Genomic DNA, 19,972 nt, shown 5'->3' on the forward strand with positions numbered 1-19,972 from the left:
AACACATTTATACAATCCTGCATGTTACAATAACTATTTTATGAGTTTATGTATTTTTAAAAGACATAAGATCATGTAAGAAGACTAAAAAAATTTGTTTCATGATTTTTGGATTAACAAAGAGTAAACTATGCATTTAACTTTGTTTAGCAAATATATTTTCTGTGCTCATAGAAAATATTCAACTTTTTTATGAGCATAAATACTTTTATTATGTAGATCATGTTACAAGGAAACCAACAAAATTTGTTTCACTTAATTTGAAGCTCAGATGAATTAGTTATTGATTTTACAAGGTTGAGCTATTTTTTTAGTTTTTTTTAACATCACTGAAATTCGAGAAAACCGCTCAATAAATTGCTAAAACCGAACGGTTACTGACAAAACCGAGTGGTTACCGACAATGCGAAAAATACGCTCAATAAATCGGTGAAACCGCTCGGTAACCGCTGCAAACCGAGCAGTTAACGTTCGGTCGATCCGGTCCAAATTCTCATTGAATTTCAAATTTGACCGAGTGAATTTTGAGCGAATTTTCACTAAATTTCGAGCAGTTATCGTGATAACCGTGATTTTTCGGTTACCGTCAGGTCTCGATTTTCATACTCCAAATAATTTTGTAAACCTTGCTCCCTTCTCATGTGGCTTCTGCTTTTGTATTTATATCGTATCCCTAGCCTGTCTCCTTGGGCCAAGAATCAATCTAACACTCCAGCCCACAAAGCCAACGCCAAGACCATGGGCAGTCTTTGATAGAGAGCAAGGTGTTGCCCGTTTATGGAGCGACACCTTATGGGTACTACCAACCAGAAATTAAAAAAAAACAATGATAGAGCAAGGTCCATAGATAGTTCGTGATGGAGAGCAAGGTCCCGCTCGTTGTCTCCCAGTGAACATGCAACAGTAAGGTGTCGTCCAATGAACAGGCGACACCTTATTGTGACCGAATTTTATTTTATTTGTAGTAGAATAGGTGTCTGTGCATCATAATATTTTGTTGTTGATTCGGCTAGTGCCATTAGATATTTGTAAGATATTTTGGATACCTGGATTTGATGGAAACATATAGTTGAACATAGTGATTTATGGGAACTGCGACAGACAAGGACAGTCGCATATACGGTATATGATCATTCTAACATAAATAAGTATTGTGTCTAAACCTACCATGTCTTAGAAAATATAAACAATAGGATTACAACATCTGATCTACCGAGTGCAACGTGAGTACTTTCTCTTCCTCATCGCTTATGATCCTGCATCACACACCCGACGTGCCCTCTCGCTCTTCCTCTCCCTCTCCGCCTCATGGGCTTCTATGGTTATGCTCCTCCCTCATCTCCTATTGCTCCTCCTGAATGCATCTGCGCGTAGCCTCCCTCCTCTCATTGGCTTCCATCTCATGGAAACGTCTCTAAGCGGCGCCGATGCTGAGTTTGAAGCAGGAACACATTCGCTTCCAACTGCTCAGTATCTGGTCACTGTAAGAAGTCACATAGTGGTTGCAGCGACTGCAATGTAGGCCAAATATTATGTGATAGATTTTAGTAGTTTTTGGAGTAATTTGGCCAGAAGTTATTACTTGGTTGTGAGAGCCAACATTGGTGCTTCCCTATGGTGGATCGTACTCGTAGTCCCGGCACATGAAGAACCTCCTTCCATAGGTGTAGGAGAACTCGGAGGACTTCATGATCCTACAAATGTTTTCACACCAGCACATGGACACTTCGACCCCATCATACGTAGTATCCGGCAAGTATTTTTTAAGGAAAGGATCAGATGCAATTTTTGTCAGAGTTGTGGAGGTTGACGCTAGTGGTTTGGTTCTACATGTGGCCAGGAGAATGTCCAATCGAACTATGAGCTAGAGGTATTTTGACTTTCGTTTGGGCCATGGCGGCCAGTGCTCCGATCATCTATTTATACAGTGGATTCGTGATAGTGCATGGACTAAGTTCAAGGAAATCGACCCTCGAAAAGTAGTTAATTCTGCAGTAAGAAGTGGTTATATCAACTGAAAAGGTTACTTCTAAAAAGCCAACTTAAAGGCTACTTCTAAAAAGCCAACTTCTAAAAAAACCAACTTCTAAAAAGCCTATATCTGAAAAGTCTACTTCTGAAAAGTCTAATTATGAAAAGCCTCCATCTAAAAAGGCTACGTTTGAAAATGCTAGGTCTAAAAAATGTTGGTCTAAAAAGGCTACTGATGAGAAAGATAATTATGAAAAGGCTAGATCTGAAAATAGAGTACATGTTTTATTATTATAGTTGGATGTGTGCGGGTATCACAAATTTGACAGTAATATTACACCGTGGTAAAAGAACATATGCTGCTACAACGCTTCTATAAAATGCTCATTGTTGGTGAATCAGGAACCAGGGGTCCCCGAGTCCCGAGGCTAGATCAGCAATTTGCCACGTGGCGCCCTCCTGCGGAGATCATCTCCGCGAGGTACGAGAAGACTAAGTCCCGGGAGAGGGTGCTCGGGGTCATGAACAGTGGTCCCCGAGTACTTGAGTTCCCCGATGATCTGCGAAGACCAAGTGCCGGGAAGAGAGTGCTCGGGGCTGTGAACAGTGGCCCCCGAGCACCCAAGTCCCCCGACGACCAGAAAAGCCGAGTACCGGGAAGGGTGTGCTCGGGGCTGCGAACAGCGGCCCCCGAGCACCCGAGTACCCCGAGGACCCAAGGGAGTTAGTTCCGGGAGAGAGTGCTCGGGGCCGTGAACCGCGGCCCCTGAGCACTCGGTTCCCTGAGGATCTGAACGGTCAATTCTGGGAGAGGGTGTTCGGGGCCGTGAACAGTGACCCCCGAGCACTCAGTTCCCTGAGGACCAAGAAAGAGCGTATCCGGGAGAGAGTGCTTGGGGATGTGAACAGTGACCCCCGAACACTCGGTTCCCCGACGGCCTAAGAAGTCCTTCGCCGGTGGCCCCCCCACAGAGGTCCAACAGTGAGGTGTTAACCAGTGAAAGGTCCGACGTCGCATTTAAGAGGGCGCGTGGCCTGTCACTTCCAACTGCTCCTACCACGCTCGGTGTCAGTCCCTGCCACATTCTGGCAGGAGGGCGTGGGGGCATTTAATGCAAGGGTCCCATCTCGCGTCATCCGACGCGCCTCGGGATAGCATCGCGAGGCCCAAGGCGCCCCGCCTGCCGCTCTGCTGTGTCAGGCATACAAGACCGGGCGGGCACGTCGGGTCGTTCAGTGGCTGCCCAGTGGGCCCTCTTCGCGACGCCCGTTGCAGAACGACATCATGACGACCGAGACCGGGCGGAGGCGCGTTTTCAACCCCCCGTCACTTCGCGTAGCAGCCCATGATGGTTGCTTTTCCATTTATAGCGCCTTGGAACTCGTGCCCTCCCTTTCTGGGCACGTTACCGCTGGCGAGTATTTAAGAGGAGCCTGAGGACACGGAAAGACTCTCTCGATCCCGGACGAAGATTGAAGACAGAAGAACACTCCAGTACAAGCACAGAAGCTGAGATCACCGAAGAACAAGGAGCCCGAAGCTCTAGGATAGACAAATATTCCTGTAACCAGCAACATCCCTGAGAGACATTCTCAGTGCATTTATAGCATCCATACAGGAGTAGGGTATTACACTCCGTGCGGCCCGAACCTGTCTAAAAACCTCCAGTGCATTTACTGCATCCTGCATCTGATTATTCCATTTCACATACCATCGCATTTACGCCCATTTATTTCACCCGCAAAACAGATTCAGAATCATCCCCTCGGCCGAATCTCAAAGGGGGTCCCTCCGGATCCCTGCTTTAGGAGTTCACCCTCCGACACTCATGTATTTAGAAACTGAAGCTATATCGATCAATGAAGACTAGGGCAGGGCAGCCGACGGTGAGATGTCATAGCTGAACCATGTGGGCGCCTTCGAGGCCCCCATTAACGCGTCCATCTCCACCATCCTACATAGCAGAAATAGCCCAACAACACGTAGCATGCAAACAAAAATGCAGTTAACGAGCAATACCGATAATAAGTCATATAAAAAATTATATTCAAATGATACAAACATCGGGATCCAGCACATATCTACCCTCATGAGCTCATCCGGTATACGGGGTCGTAGTACCAAGAACTCCTCAGCCTGTATGGCAATGCAATACGAACGGTGCCTAACGTCGAGCTGAGGGTCAAGTAGCTTCAGTTGCGCCATTCCTACATGTTCACAAGTTATTTATAGTTTGATAAGCAAAACAAACACAGAGTAACAATTAAGTGTGTAACATGTAACATGAGATAATAGATTGTACACAAATATATTAACGAATCACAACTTAACATGTTACAACATCAAACATAGTAACAGTGTCACTACTACAACAATAAACTATAATGTTACGCACACGAATATCCATCATAGCACGAATTACATCATTAATTGAACACAATGAGTCGAAGAAGCTGACGATCAAAGAGCACGAGGACGTCTCCCATCTATAGCTGAACCGAAAGGAATTGCTTCCACGGGGTTAACATTTGGCATACCAACAGTGCATTTCTTGTAAGTGCGCTCTATTCCATTGCATTTGCTACACCATTTCACACAACGACTGGCTTCTGTTTTGCCCATGTCATTATAGAGTCTCTTCGTCCCTTCTTCTACTTCATTTTCTCGAAATCAGGGATGAACACACAATCAGGCCCATGTTTCTTCGTGAAAGAACCATTAAATACTAAAACCATAGACCTTATGATTCCAGGTGTTGAACAAAACTTCCTTCTTGAAGTAGCCGACAACGTACCTCGAGTTCTCATCCCTGTCACAACACACGCGACAATCTCACGTGAGCATGACTTGTGCAGTAACATCGACTTGTAGCAGCTGCAAACATATCTGTCATCGAAGATGATGCACTCTTGGATAACTCCCTTAAGCTTGCCCCCCTCCTTCCTTTGTCCCTATAAAGAACTTCGTATTTGTGTTGTTCAATTCTCATGTCCTTCACCCGGTGAATCTTTGCTTTCTCCGTCTTATCTTTCATGTACTTAGTCTTCGTCTCATAAATTAGATGAGCATCATTTAGTGCTGGATCCAAAGATCCCGTGACGACGCTCCCTCCTTCGAGCACTGGTATGTCTCCCTCCTCTGTCGGACCCTCCCCCCCTTCAAGCACTGCATATCTCCCAATAGATGCAGATCTCCCTATAGATGCAGATCTCCATTGTGGCATGCTCCTTCTCCATCGCTCTTGCCTTGTCCATGGCATTGCGGGACCATGTCCTCTTTAGGTTTCCCAAGGGGTCATGCACTACTACGGTTGTCAGATGCTAGAGGACGAACCCAGCACTAGCGCGTTGAAGAGCTAGCTCGTGTGCACATTCGTAGGCCTTGAGGTGGGAGTTGGTGCCACGTAGACTAATGAGTAGCGCTTGCCGGTACGCCCCCTACACCTCCATGTAGTTATCTTTCTACATTAATGCCCACCCCAGATTGCTCTGCACAACAACCATGGCCAGAATGAATGATCAACATCTTTAGATTGAGTATTTGAATCGAGCATAACTTGAATTACATATTGGATGCTACTTATGTTATAATTTCAAATGCTTTGTACATATCTAAAAGTGGGAGTATTAGTAGAATAGTGCATAGGTGCATAGGTTTTAGTTTGTTATTGCTTATACTTTATTGACTCAAGTAAGGTTTAAATTGTTTGATTTTGGTATTGTTAACAAGAGATTTTTGTAATGGCACAGATTGTTTTGGCACTGCTCCCGAGCCATCTCCCGTGTGCTCTTCTTTCTCCTCTACATCGAATGATCCTCTCAAGAGAGAAGCAGACAATAACAATAGACAGGTATTTCTTGGAAGGAAGAGTGATGTGGGAATCAGAGAAGGGGGAGCTCGCAACATGGTCTGTTGTGCTGGTGTTTTGCAATGGAGACAAGTTTGTTTTATAGTTAATCTGTGCTATTTCTTGGGCATTAGTAGTATATGTACAAGTTGTTGGTACTTAAGCTGTGATAATTTTCTCTATGACAAGATCGAAATAGATATGGTTGGCATCATCACCTACAACTTGAAAATTGTAATTGCTGTTGCTTACTCTCTCTTCTGACTATATACATATTCCAATTCTATCAGTTAAGATAATTGTATTTGGAACTCCAGGTTGTATTTGCAACTTGCAGTGAGAACAATTGTTTATGAAGTAGATATCTGACTTGGCACAACTCCTGGGCTGAAATGAGGCTAGAAACTTATTGTGGATATTATTTTTCTTTTTCTTTTTTCCAATATGTAAATTCTTGTATAGCTTTTTTCCTCATTTGTACTTTGATCAAGTAACCAAATCAATTTTATTAGCTAGTGTAGCTGTGTATGGTTTGCCCTTTTTGTTAGCTATCTCTCATACTGAAAGAGGCTTTGCGCTGGGACAACAACTGTCTTTTGAAGTACACAGCAAATACATAGGAGGCTGAAAGCTTCTTCACAAGTCATTAATTGATTCATCAACAAAACACAAGATGTGAACCTACGACTGTGGAGCAAAATATAATTCAGAGATGGTAATAATATGCTAATATCACTTGAAAATCAATTTATATAGTTGCTTTCAGAACCAATGGTTAAGTTCACCAAAAGGTCATCACAACCAACACAGCTCAAACTATCTATCCAATCAAACAGAAAATTGGTTCATCATATCCACTCTAATCCCACCAACTAAACAAAAAATTAGATCATTCCATCTATCTAACCAAATAGAAAATTGAAACATCCCATCCCAAAAAATAGGGATGACCCCATTCATCCAATCTTGCCCTCTAACCAAACGCACCCTAAATGACCTGGTAGATGACCCAATCCTCCACGTTATGTCAACTCCACTATCCATTGGCAGGGACTCAGGAGATACTAGTTTGTCCCACAGTCCCTTTATAGGCCTCCGTGTACACTCCTGTGTTTACTTCTTCATCAACTCATCCAGTGTCTTCCAAAGAGCATCAAACTTTTGTTGTTGGTTCTGACCGTACAATCTCTTGAACTTGTTCATGATGTTCTTGGTCTTGAATTGGCAGGAAAAGTTTGCATCCAAATGCCTCATGCACCACCTACTCTGTAGATCTAGCCAAATAAGTATCATCATGCCATCATCCATTCCATTTTGCAGGTCTTGAATAGCCTTGAGCATCCCTACATGTTGGTCATGTATAAGACACAAGTTCGACTGAGCACCCACAATTATCATTCTGACATGGTACATAAACTAATACTAACTATTGGTGTTGTCACTCTCCACAAATACAACGACCAATGGTAGCACTTGATTGTTCCCATTAACTCCTAATCTGGACGTACATCATATTGGCGACAAAGACTGAGGTGATGTTTCTGTGGCTGGGCTCAAATTGGTCCATCGTGCAAGTATGGTGCACTACAATCGGCACATCCCAATACTCAACCCACTTCCACTTTATGTCGTGCACCCGTTATGAGCAACCCTCCTTTACGCAATTGACATCATATTTCTTATTGCTTGCTTGACAACATAAAATTGACATCGAAGTGGCGTTGCTCATCGAGTTACATCATCCTTCATAGTATGACTGGTAGGATACCTAGCACACACGGTCACCTTATTCTACGTATACTCCTAGTGCACTTGATTTTCCTCATTCACCACAAAGTTATTAAAGTTGGGATTGTTCTAGTTCACTAGAACAAGAGCATTGTCCTCATCATCTGGCATGTCATACTCATAAGATATGTCAGCCTCAAGATCATCCGGCTCCATCTGTTCAATTAGAGAAGAGATTCGTTCCCTATCGTCTGCCTTAATTTGTAGCATCTGGATCGACATCCTCATTACCCTCACCCTTACCATACTCTTTCTCATACTCCTCACCCTACATTTCTCAACTGCCTCCTTATTCTTCCATTGCACAAGCAACTTAGGTGGTTGTCACATCCCAAAACCTTAATCATGTCATTAAGCATGCATACACATCATGATATCATTCTTTATGTTGTTGATTTTGATTAAAGTATTTAAACATGCTCTGAAATTGTTACATAATTGGTCAATACGTGTTCCCACTGTACATGTGTTATGAGTGAAAAATGTTTAGAGATAGTTAGGAAGACACGAAGGTCCTTTGATAAGGAGAAGAAAAAGAAAAGAAAAAAAATGAGGAAAAGAACAAAGACTTTAAACATGTGGCCCCTTTCTGCGGTCTGACCAGGAACCCCCACAATTTGACTGCTAGAGAGTAGAGGCTCCCTTTAAAGCTATCGACCAACTCTCCCTCGGTCTCACTCACTCCCCCCTCTTCACTAAAGCGAGAGACAGGGAGAGGATCACCTCCCACCTCGATGGCTAGAGATTGACGGAGTCCCCAAGCTCCTCGAAGGCTTCCTCAAGCTCTTTCCCGCCGTCTTCTTCACTGGAGATGCTTCCATGCGATTCCTCCCACCTCATGATCAAACCCCACCCCGAAGCCCGATCTTCGAATCGAAACTTCCTTAGAGTTGGCCAACCCCCTAGAAAGCATATATTTCTGTTTGTTCATTTGTTTATTCGATGCGTTCTTTAATTGTTTAGAGAGTGATGTGTCAATGTTTTAAGTGGTCAAGGCTGACACCAAACTGGATATGTATGTGAGCGAAGTGCCAAAGCAGCAAGGCAAGTATCTAAGCATGTTTTACCTTTTATTTTGGATCGTGTGATGTCTAATTTGATAAATTATCACTTTATATATGTTATGCATGTTAGCGAGTCGATGTCGGGAACTATGGGTAGAACATATGTTGATGCATCATTCCTACCTTGAACTATCGATGATCCCTATCCTTATAAGTTGGGTATAACCATGTTGAGATCTAACTTAAAAGATATCTAAGATGCTTAGCAATACACAAGTCATCGGTAGAAGTCGAGTGATGGTTCGATCATCGTTCATGAGTTATATGGCTTAATTATTGCTTCACAATGAAAACGATGTTGGGATGTATGAGTTGTGAGAATGAGATAAGATGTGAGTGGTGCCTAGGATAGTTCGGAAGAGGAACCCGAATGTCATATACCGTTTGCATCGATTAAGCACCGACCATTGGTTGTCATTGGCTTAAGAAATTTCTATACTTCCACATATTCAATAAATGTACGAATGAGCCGATTATCATATGCCATGCTAACGCTTAACTTGTGACCCTATAATGTGTAAGAGAAAAAGAATGAGGAGAAGCAAGGCGACGGGGAGCCGGAGGTGTCTGGGACACGCTCACGGTAACCTCGATGCCATAGGGGCATGTGCAAGTGGGTAGTTTCAGGTATGAGAAAGGTTGTCTTAGGGGTCAAGAGGATGGACCCGAGTCGTGTGGGTAAAGCTTTACCCCCTGCAGTGTGTAAAATCAATTCAAATTGTTGCACTCTCTGTTATGAGCATGCTTATGTCTATCCACATCAATTATAGGGTTCTCAATGTTTGAATGTTTGTGTTATGTTGGGAAGTGGCTAATATTGGGTATGTTGGAAGGAGTATGATCAAGTGACGCATATATTTATGGTTATGATATTATGTTAGTAAGGTACAAGTGGTTAAGTGGTAGATGCACACACCCTTGAGTGGATAAAATACTTTTGCGAACAAATTTATTTAACATTTGAGCCAATTTCTTGCTACGTGTTCCCAAATGCATAATCCTTGGAGTCAGGTTATTATATGTATCCAATACGAAATAAGTCTTGCGAGTATCTTTGTACACATCTTGCTTTTGTTGAGTTTTGCATGTGAGAAAGAAGTAGTGTATGATTACTTCATGCCCGCTGATGTTGGCGATGGGTAAGAATAGTGCTAGCTACTTGTGTTGTTTTGAGGTGGTGCCCTAGGACAAATGGCGTCACCTATCTTTTGTTGTTCATGAACTTTACTTCCGCTACGTAGGAACTCTAACCGGCTAGGAGACAAAACTATGTATTTTGTCCTCTTTGTGTTCGTCGTTTTGTAAATTATCGAAACTATAATAACTTAAGGACTTGTAATATATTTACATTACTCGCTCTTTATTGTGCCTTGGTGTGATGAAGCATGTTGTAAATGTATGTGTTCTGATCTTAGACATAAAACACAAGTCGAGACTACCAGAATTAGATTCGGATTAATCATTGTGGTCGTGATCATTGTGGTGAGATGCAGGTTAGCACGTGGCATGTAAAAAATAGGTGTGTGCTAGCTCTCATCTTATAAAATGACCCTCCTAATAATTAATTCGAATATAATTTGTCCGGTTCCTCACAGTGGTCAACCTCTTTGCACAACATCCTGCAGGTACATCTTCCAGATTGGATCTTCTTTGAGCGGGTACACCTTCCAGTACACAGCATCTCTCATACGATTTTCCACAATGCTAATGGTCATCTCTTGAACCTTGGGGTCTATTTTGAATCCCCGCATCAACCATGCGTATAAGTATCCGACACTCTTCTGCATAGGTCTAGAGATACCAAATTGTCCATTGACTCAAATACGAACAATGTTACCCCTACATTTACTTATAATATTTCATTGTCCCCATAAATAAAATCATAAAATGTCACTTATCCGATATACTGTGAACCATCAATAAAAAACCCTAACATTATTACGACATAATATAAAAAATTAAGTAAAGCTATATCTACAATAATGCAACATTTATTAAAAATATGGTCCAACAGTTAATCTACATTACAATAAAATATCCCAGATCGCTACATCAAATATCTCTAAATCTTACATCTACTATACTAGTTATGCCTACACAATATCTAAATCCTACATCTAATATCTAACATATATCTAAATACTATATTTAATTGCTAAAATATCCATACACACATGATCTAATGGCTAAACTATGTTTAATCCTAATTCTAAATCTAGATCTACATTCTAAACTATGTGTAGTGGCTATCCTACAGGGTTTATAAAAAAAACTTAGATCTAACCTCTAACCTACATTAAAACCTATGACTAGTGGCTATCCTATAGAGTTTGTAAAAAACAGATAAAACATGTCACTTTTCACCAGTAGAGCTCTGCCTCCAATTTCCCCTCCCTCCCCCCTCCTCTCCTCTCCCTCTCATGGCGCTCTCTTCTCCGTCTCCGTCTCCCTTTCTCTCAGCTGTGCTGTGCAAATGACGTGCTTACATCAGCCAGAAAGGCATAGGCGGTTTTTATACTCAAAATGTCTCGCTCGAATAATGGGCACATTTTGGGTGGCCCCACCGGACGTCGCTGTGAGGAAGGTATCGCCCGTTCAATAGGCAAAAGCAAAATCTCACTCATTGAACGTTGCTCTCGCCCGTTAAACGGACGAGACCCCACATCACCGTATTTTTTTTTTATTTCTAATCGGCGAGGCCCACAGAATATCACCCATTCATCGAGTGAGAGCAAGATCTAACTCTCATCCAATGAACAACGACGATAGCCTATTGTTACTGTGAGTGCGTACATGGGTTGAGACGGATTGACGCACGGGTGGTTTCACCTAACCTCAACATTCACTAGTTTGTCAAATTTCATTGATTCAACGTAAGTTGCTATACAATCTTAATATAAATTGTTATAAGACATATAAAATAAGTAGCAATATAGATACTTATATAAGTTACTACATAATCTCTACACAAAAAATATAGTTACTTATATAAGTTACTACATAATCTCTACACAAAATAAGATAAGCTTTTGAGATGGGAAACCACGTCATTTTGGACATTTCAATATTCTTTTCTGCACCATGAACAAAATTCACTTCTTTACGGGCATGCTGGCATTGTACCGTACGGAAAATAGCTACCATTTTTTGAGAATTATTTTCTTTGGACGAATCTACTTGTATTATTTTCGAACAACAATCTACATATTTGAATAGTTGCTGTTCGAGGTCAAATTAGTTTGATAATTCAGTTCCAAAACTATTTACAGAAAATGTGCAATGTTCATTTTCTTGTCAAAGCTTATCTTCCTTCAACAAGTTCCCATGCACATAGAACGGAGGTTAATGATTTGTTTGACAACCAAAATACGGAGGTTAATGATTTCCCGAAATTCAATCAAAATTTGGTGAGAATTCAATTGAATTCACTTGGTCAAGCGGGTTTGACCACAGCAAAAAACAACCAAATCGACTGAGCAAAAACCAACTGAATACAACCGAAAACTGACTACATTTCGGTTGAATTAGTCAAAAAAAAATTCGAATTTCTCGATTTACCGAAAGATTTGTTGAATTTCAGTAAATTTCAAGAGAAACAAAAACAGTAATAAAAATCACCAAAAAATCAGAAAAATAGAAACAAATATGGCATGACATTTGCTATATTTTGGTTTATCTCTACCATCTACTCCGCGCATATATCATGCATAAACTGTCATTCCATTATAAATTCTTTTCTATTTGACAAATGTCAAAATTCTATTTCTATTTTGTATGATTCGATATGTATGATTTGGAATCATTTTGTTAATTCAAAAATTATGAAATCAATTTCTATGTAAAAAAGAAACAAATATGACAACAATAAAATTCATTACAAATTTTATCACTCGCCCCATCCAGTTAGGTTGAAACAGGCTATTTGTATTGTGCATTCGGTCCGTTTCAAACTTTTTAATTTTTTCATCCTTTTCAATCTATAAATATTTGAGCACGTATAAAATAAAAAAAATGAAATATATAAAATAAAAAAATCGCGAGAGGTTGTGCACAAGCCCTTGGCAGCCCATCTATCCGGCCCAGCCCAACAGGGTTTTGGTGGAGAGTGAGGAAGAAGAAAAAGGAATCGCGAAACCCTCGCCCCGCGCCGTCGCCTCTAGAAACACTGCCACACCCCGCTCTTCCCTCCCCGCACTCTACCCGCGCCGCCGCCTCCGCCCGTCCGATCCGGGACCTTCCAGAAGCTTCCGGAGCGAGGGGCACCCGGCGCCCTCCGCACGAGCGGCGGCCATGGCGCTCGCCTTCGACGAGTTCGGTCGCCCCTTCATCATCCTAAGGGAGCAGGAGAAGAAGTCGCGGCTGCGCGGGCTCGACGCGCAGAAGGCCAACATCGCCGCCGGCAAGGCCGTCGCGCGGATCCTCCGCACCTCGCTCGGGCCCAAGGGCATGGACAAGATGCTCCAGTCCCCCGACGGCGACGTCACCATCAGTAACTGCCCCCGCGTTCTCTCTTTCCCCCTCGTTGCTTTGCATCTGCTTCGCTTCTTCGCTGTGTTTGTAGGTCGTTTTTTAGCTTGGGTGTTGGGATCTGGGAGGGATCGCACCTGGATCGTCGGTGCTGGTGGAACGGTAGTGTTGTGAGGGTTAGGGTTTTTTTTGTGATTCATGCAGTACTTGAGATCTAGATGTTTGCTGGACTGATGCTCGTATTGGATCTACCGATTTGATCGCGCGGGGAAGAAAAAGCAGCGTTTTTGTGTAGTTTGTTGGCCATTTCCTGTAGTGGATCTTGTTTCCTTCTTAGTGTCAGCTCGGTTGAGAACTTGTTGACGTTTAGCTAGTTACTCTATGGATTTCTAGTGACCCCTTTTACTGCTGCAATGCGTGAGGTGCCCCTGCAGTTTAGGATCTATGCAATGGATTAGTGTGACAGGGGATGTTGATTGACATCTGGGGTTTTGCATTAGCAGTTGTTTTTTAGTTATATATGTAAGTGATTTCGTAGTGTTTCCTTTGTTTAATGAAATTGCTGCCTTGTGAATTGCCAGCAAATGATGGGGCGACGATCCTGGAGCTGATGGATGTTGACAACCAGATTGCGAAGCTGATGGTGGAGCTGTCCCGCAGTCAAGACTACGAAATCGGGGATGGTACCACCGGGGTGGTGGTCATGGCAGGGGCTCTCCTTGAGCAGGCTGAGAAACTTCTCGAACGTGGTATTCACCCGATAAGGGTCGCAGAAGGTTATGAGATGGCGTCAAGGATAGCTTTTGACCACCTTGAGTGCATCTCCACAAAGTTCGAGTTCAGTGCAGACAATATAGAGCCCCTTGTTCAGACCTGCATGACAACTCTGTCGTCGAAGATGTAAGTCATAAACTCATAATGAATATTCAACCAACTTTTTGATGCAGATTTTATTAAATTCAGTTATGGATGTTGCTTAGAATTTTCTACATCTATGGTGAATAGGTTCTCAGAGGAACTTACAGGAACTTTTGACTTGTTTCTGATGTCATTTTTGTAATTTTTAACCCTTGGCTTTGGCAGTGCGTTGAAGTTAGATAATGTTTTTTATCTTCAGGAAATTTCATTAATACCACCAAACCAAGGGTGATAACTAATAATACCATAAAATTTTTCTCCCTTCCATCCATGACAACCATTTCAAATCTGTTTCATCCATACCATCAACCATCACTTTCCCTGTTATCTCCATCTCCTAGGTACGAAATTGCCGTTCCCGTTCGTCCTCCGTCTCGCCTCACCTTTGCCACCCCCCCCCCCCCCCCAAAAAAAAGGGCAGCCTAACACCATCCAAGGTCGCTAGCCACCTTGCTGCTGCAATGGCCTTTGAGGACACGACCCATTCAGCCAGATCAAGCCTGCATCTTCCTGATGGACGGATGCTCCTGGTCTGATGAAGGCCATGTTCTAGAAGAGGAATCAATGCTAAAGAAGGAAAATTGATGCAATCTCTAAATGAGAAGGAGAAACCAGAATTGGAGTTGATCGATTGCAAGAGAGTGAAAAGAGAGAATCCCTTCATTGGGAATCGGGTAAACAAATGCAATCGAAATAGCTAATCTCCTCTATACGTCGCTCTGCCTTGTCCAGCTCTGCTTCCGCATCTGCGATAGTTTTTATTGCCCCTTCTTATCCTGGCACAAATTCCTTCCTCTCCTTGCTGTCGCATGGGCACCTCGTTGAAGATCATATCAGGTCAGGAGGGTATTTGGGGAAAAGACGAATAAGAAACAGCACCGTGAAGGAGAAGCTGACGTTTTGGTGGTCTGGATGAAACAACTTTGAAAGGACGGTGGTATGAATGGCTCGGGGGGATTTTTTATGGTATTATTGGGTACTACATTTGGTTTGGTGATATGCATGAAATTTCCTGTTTTATCTTTGTTGCTCTTGCATCACTTATTTTTTCTAAAAAGGAAAAAGTTTTGCCAGGAAAAGGTGATTTGCCATGAAACTTTCATGATTCCCTCGCCTTTTATCTAAGCTTGCCTGACAGAAAAAGGGTAGTAGATCGCATTAGTTCTCACATGTATAATAACTGTTCAACCTCAGCTATATGCACCTTGCTCCTGCCCTCTCCATTTTTATGGTTTTTCTGTAAGCTCCTTTTTTTTTTTATAATGAACAATGTCAACTATGCCCTTCAACTCCTAGCATGATTTTTTTTTTGCAGATAATGATTATCTATCAGAATATATTTTCCACTGCTTTAGAATAATTTCTACATCAGTAAATTTACTGTAGAAAAACAGCTAGTCTGATGGTATCCAATGCTCTTATTCTACAGTGTTAACCGTTGCAAGCGGGCACTGGCTGAGATTGCTGTTAAAGCAGTCCTTGCGGTTGCTGATTTGGAGAGGAAGGATGTAAACTTGGATTTAATTAAAGTAGAAGGCAAGGTTGGTGGAAAGCTGGAGGACACGGAGCTAATATATGGAATTGTTGTTGACAAAGATATGAGCCACCCACAAATGCCAAAGAGAATTGAGGATGCCAAGATTGCCATCCTGACCTGCCCATTCGAGCCCCCAAAGCCCAAGACAAAGCATAAGGTTGACATTGACACTGTAGAGAAATTCCAGACACTGCGCGACCAAGAACAAAAATACTTCGATGAAATGGTTCAGAAATGCAAGGTAAACATTTAACTGTTTTTTTGTAGTAAGGAATACCCATGTTTTTAAGACCCAGGTGATAATGTCTCGTGCATTCGTATTTCTCATAATGGTCTGGATGTAAGATCCTTAAAATAATTTATGCTGTTATTTTTCTCAGTTTTCATTTGTTTCCCTTGGTTAGCAAGTGCTGTAATAAATATTGAAATACTTCCACTTCCAATTATCAATTTAGGTATTACGAGTGGATGAAGTGTATTCGTTTCATCGTGTGTGTTTGCTTTGCTCTATAACTATTCACATATTATTTTCTGCAGGATGCTGGTGCAACCCTGGTTATTTGTCAATGGGGTTTCGATGATGAAGCCAATCATTTGTTGATGCACAGAAATCTGCCAGCAGTCAGATGGGTTGGTGGCGTTGAATTGGAATTGATTGCCATTGCTACAGGTTTGTGCACTCATCTCACTCTTATGTGACTATTAATGTCTTGTTGTAATGACAGTACCCAACATTTGAAACTGACTGCAGGAGGACGGATTGTTCCGAGGTTCCAAGAGTTGAGTCCTGAAAAGCTTGGGAAGGTATCTGCCTGCATGTATTTTTAGTTTTAGTCATAAAGAATATGCATGAATTGATGATGCGGTCTTCAGTTATCCAATTTTAGTGCCTTGTGTACATGGAACTGAAAGTAATTAAGACTAGAGATCATCCGTGGAGAAACCTACTACTTAATTGTTTCTGACAAGAAGTATAATGAGCAATTATATTAGTTGGATATAAAAAAATATACTTGTTGAACTTTTAGGATATGTACTGACTTCAACTGGTTTGTGAAGGTGATTTGATTGACCACTGGCCAATAAACTGAATATTTAACCGTTACCATGGTTATCATCATGCCATTCTTGGTAGCTTAGCGATTTGTTAGTCATGTCATCTTGATCAGACTGTTCGAACTTTGAACGCCCCGTGCAATTTTACAGTACATAAAATACTTGCTTGCCATATTGTATTGTAAGTAGCTACATGTTATGTCTTTTGCTTGCTCTGCTTCAATAGGCTGGATTAGTCAGAGAGAAGTCATTCGGAACTACAAAGGACCGTATGCTTTACATTGAGAAGTGTGCCAATTCCAGAGCTGTAACTATTTTCATTCGTGGTGGTATGTTCTGTTGTATATATCCTTTTTCTTTCTTGTTAATATGTGCATGTGTTTATATCCTTTGTTAGGTCATGCATGTTTTACACACCAATTTTTCCTCTGATTTGGCGACACTCAACAGTTCTATCTGATAGTGGAAGTGATTGTATATCTTTGGTCAGTGTTGATGCTATGTGGTGATTTCATTATTCTGATTAAACTGTCCAATCTTGGACTTACCTAAATAGTTGTTGGTATTAATCTTGGATGCAGAAATCCAGATTATATACAAATTTGTGCAGTGAAACATATTGTAGACAGTTCATTTGTTCGTGTATAACAAACTAAAAAACTATTGTGTTGGTTCTTACTCAGATCATAATTTGAGAGTCTTGATGCTGTACTTAAAGAGTCGGATTAGAAACATCTTAGAAACAACAATTATTTTTTATTCTTAGACCTCAAATTGCAATGATAACATCTTAGAAACAGCAAACTCAGCTGCTAGCTAAAAACAATGAGCAATGCACTTAGGTTGAAAATTGATGGCCATGTTATTTGTTTAGTATTAAGTTTGTGTCCATATATTTATCATTATTTTTCAATCACAAGTTCATTTCAGTTGTCACCTATGCTTAATGATATTTTCTGATTTGAGATTCTGTGATAAAACTAACTGCTGCTGTACAGGCAACAAAATGATGATTGAGGAAACGAAGCGAAGTCTTCATGATGCTCTTTGCGTGGCAAGGAATCTTATCCGCAATAACTCAATTGTGTATGGTGGCGGCTCGGCGGAGATATCTTGCTCAATTGCTGTTGAAACTGCTGCAGATCGACACCCTGGAGTTGAACAGGTACTTATTGACTTTTAAAGCGTGTAGTTGCAAAAATGATGCAATATTACCTTCTGATTGTGTTTTTTTTGTTTGCAGTATGCTATCAGGTCATTTGCTGATGCATTAGATGCTGTCCCATTAGCCTTAGCTGAAAACAGTGGCTTGCCACCAATTGATACATTAACTGCGGTAAAAGCTCAACAAGTTAAGGTATTGGATCTGTAAATTCCTTTCTTAAAAAAACTGTTTAATAGCAGATGTGGCTTCTTGATGCAATGCAAGGGCTCTGGATCCTTTTATGCCAGTCAGATTCATGCCCAACTCCTTGTTTGTGTTGGGCTTGTGATTACAATTAGCTTTGTGTGACCACCTTGCAGCCCTTGATGTATTGTGATCTCAATCTCTTTGTAGTGTTACTATATGCTCTTATTATTCATTCCTTAATTATTGCTTGCAAACTGTGGTGACCTCGATTGCTGAACACCTTTGCAGGAGAGCAACCCCCACTGCGGCATAGACTGCAATGACGTCGGCACCAACGACATGAAAGAACAGGATGTCTTCGAGACTCTAATTGGCAAGCAGCAGCAGATCTTACTTGCTACCCAGGTGGTGAAGATGATTCTCAAGATCGATGATGTTATCTCGCCGGCTGAGTACTGATGAAGCCTGCAAAGGAATGGATAGCTATGCTGGATGACAGTCTAGTAGACAGCATTGCCAATTCGTTGATTGGAGTGTACTCATTATTCTGCCTTTGCGTTGGTCGCTTGTTTTATCTGATGAGCTGCCTATCTGTTTTTGTGACTTACGGAAACTGTTCCACACTTTGTATTGCATGATAGCATACCTTTCAAATTAGTCTAGACGCTTGGATGGAAAATCTCTCTTATGCTGCATTTCTGTTCAGATGGTTGCTGTACTGTCTGTTTTTACTAGTGAGCTGAAGCCTTGCCCTTTTCAGATTCTTAAAAACGGTGGCTTGCTATTGTTGCTGATCATGGTTTTGGCCCTCTGGGTTGTCTTTTAGGCAGCCATTTATGTGCAGCATTTCGCTAACTCTGGTTGTCTATCAAGTGTATGAGGTAGTTGCATCAGTTTTTGCGTAATCTCACACTGGCACATACAATCATTTCACTAACTCTGGTGGGCATAATTCGTCAGCCTATGCATCTTTCAGATTTTGGCCAATTTGTTGATCCTATCAGGTGGCTCTATGCTGCATCTTATTGTTTGGAAAAAAAAAACACTCTACACCCCTAAAGTATCTCGAGAGTTTACACCCTATAAATCATTTGTTGGTTTACTTACAAATGCACTGGATTGGGTGGGAGCGGCATACGCGATGGAGGAAAAGGCTGGTTTGGGTTTTCGAGAGTTGCACATATTTAACCGAGCAATGCTGGTTCGGCAGGGGTGGAGAATAACTACGTGCCTGGATTCACTTTGGGTGCATTTGGTTCCTGGTCCGTATATATAAGCTAGGTTGAGTATACGTAGTAGTAATTTGTTTGGTTGTTTTTATTATTTCAGATTGCTTGAGAAGAAATATGTTTATTTGTTTGTAGAAAGATATATTGTATGAGATAAAAATATATAAATAAGTGTTATCATGATATTTATTTTATGTTATTGTATTATTATAGTCCTTAGTCTATCTATTTAAGTCTTAATATTCTTTGAAATATATTAATATCACTTAATACACACTAACCATACACTAATAGTATCATTTGTGTTAGAATTTGATTACAGTTAGTGGTCAATTAGCAACAAGGTATCTTTAGCAAAGGGACATGTCTTTGGTTAAGAGACTTCATACCATTTTATTGTGTCCATTTGAGAGATACATGTCTTTTTAATGACACCCCTTCATCATTTGTATGTAAATATTTTATTGAATCAATACAAGAGTTGTACTCTTTTTACTTTCTATTTGCAATACGTTATCAGCCACGTTAGTTCTACTTCAATGCTAATCGGCCAACGATGCCTGTCAGTCGAGAACAGATCGGTCACGAACATAGGCACGACGACCTCTACAGAGAAGGATGAACATCATTTTCATGGCCATGAAGCACACGACGAATCTTAGCACGACGGCGGATCAGCAAACCGCACGAACGTGGCGCCCAGAACACAATGAGAAGCCAGTTTCCACTCAGCAAAATGCCAA

At 41.4% G+C, this 19,972-nt stretch overlaps 1 protein-coding gene across 1 annotated transcript; it reads left to right on the top strand.

Annotated features, from left to right (window-relative positions):
* The first annotated feature begins 12,797 nt into the window (after positions 1-12,797).
* Positions 12,798-18,755, top strand: LOC133883599 (T-complex protein 1 subunit epsilon). Its single transcript, XM_062322973.1, has 9 exons — positions 12,798-13,160; positions 13,720-14,038; positions 15,486-15,834; positions 16,131-16,263; positions 16,345-16,397; positions 16,876-16,978; positions 17,648-17,814; positions 17,893-18,006; positions 18,289-18,755. The coding sequence occupies exons 1-9, from the start codon at positions 12,962-12,964 to the stop codon at positions 18,457-18,459; spliced, it is 1,608 nt and encodes a 535-aa protein (XP_062178957.1). The 5' UTR covers positions 12,798-12,961; the 3' UTR covers positions 18,460-18,755.
* The last annotated feature ends 1,217 nt before the right edge of the window (positions 18,756-19,972 follow it).

The sequence above is a fragment of the Phragmites australis genome, chromosome 10, assembly GCF_958298935.1.
Source record: "Phragmites australis chromosome 10, lpPhrAust1.1, whole genome shotgun sequence".
In the NCBI taxonomy this organism is placed as follows: Eukaryota; Viridiplantae; Streptophyta; class Magnoliopsida; order Poales; family Poaceae; genus Phragmites; species Phragmites australis.

Coding starts and splice junctions, on each gene's coding strand:
- LOC133883599 (XM_062322973.1), top strand. CDS start 12,962: ATGGCGCTCGCCTTCGACGAGTTCGGTCGCCCCTTCATCATCCTAAGG. Junction 13,161..13,719: donor CGACGGCGACGTCACCATCA/GTAACTGCCCCC, acceptor GTGAATTGCCAG/CAAATGATGGGGCGACGATC. Junction 14,039..15,485: donor ACAACTCTGTCGTCGAAGAT/GTAAGTCATAAA, acceptor CTTATTCTACAG/TGTTAACCGTTGCAAGCGGG.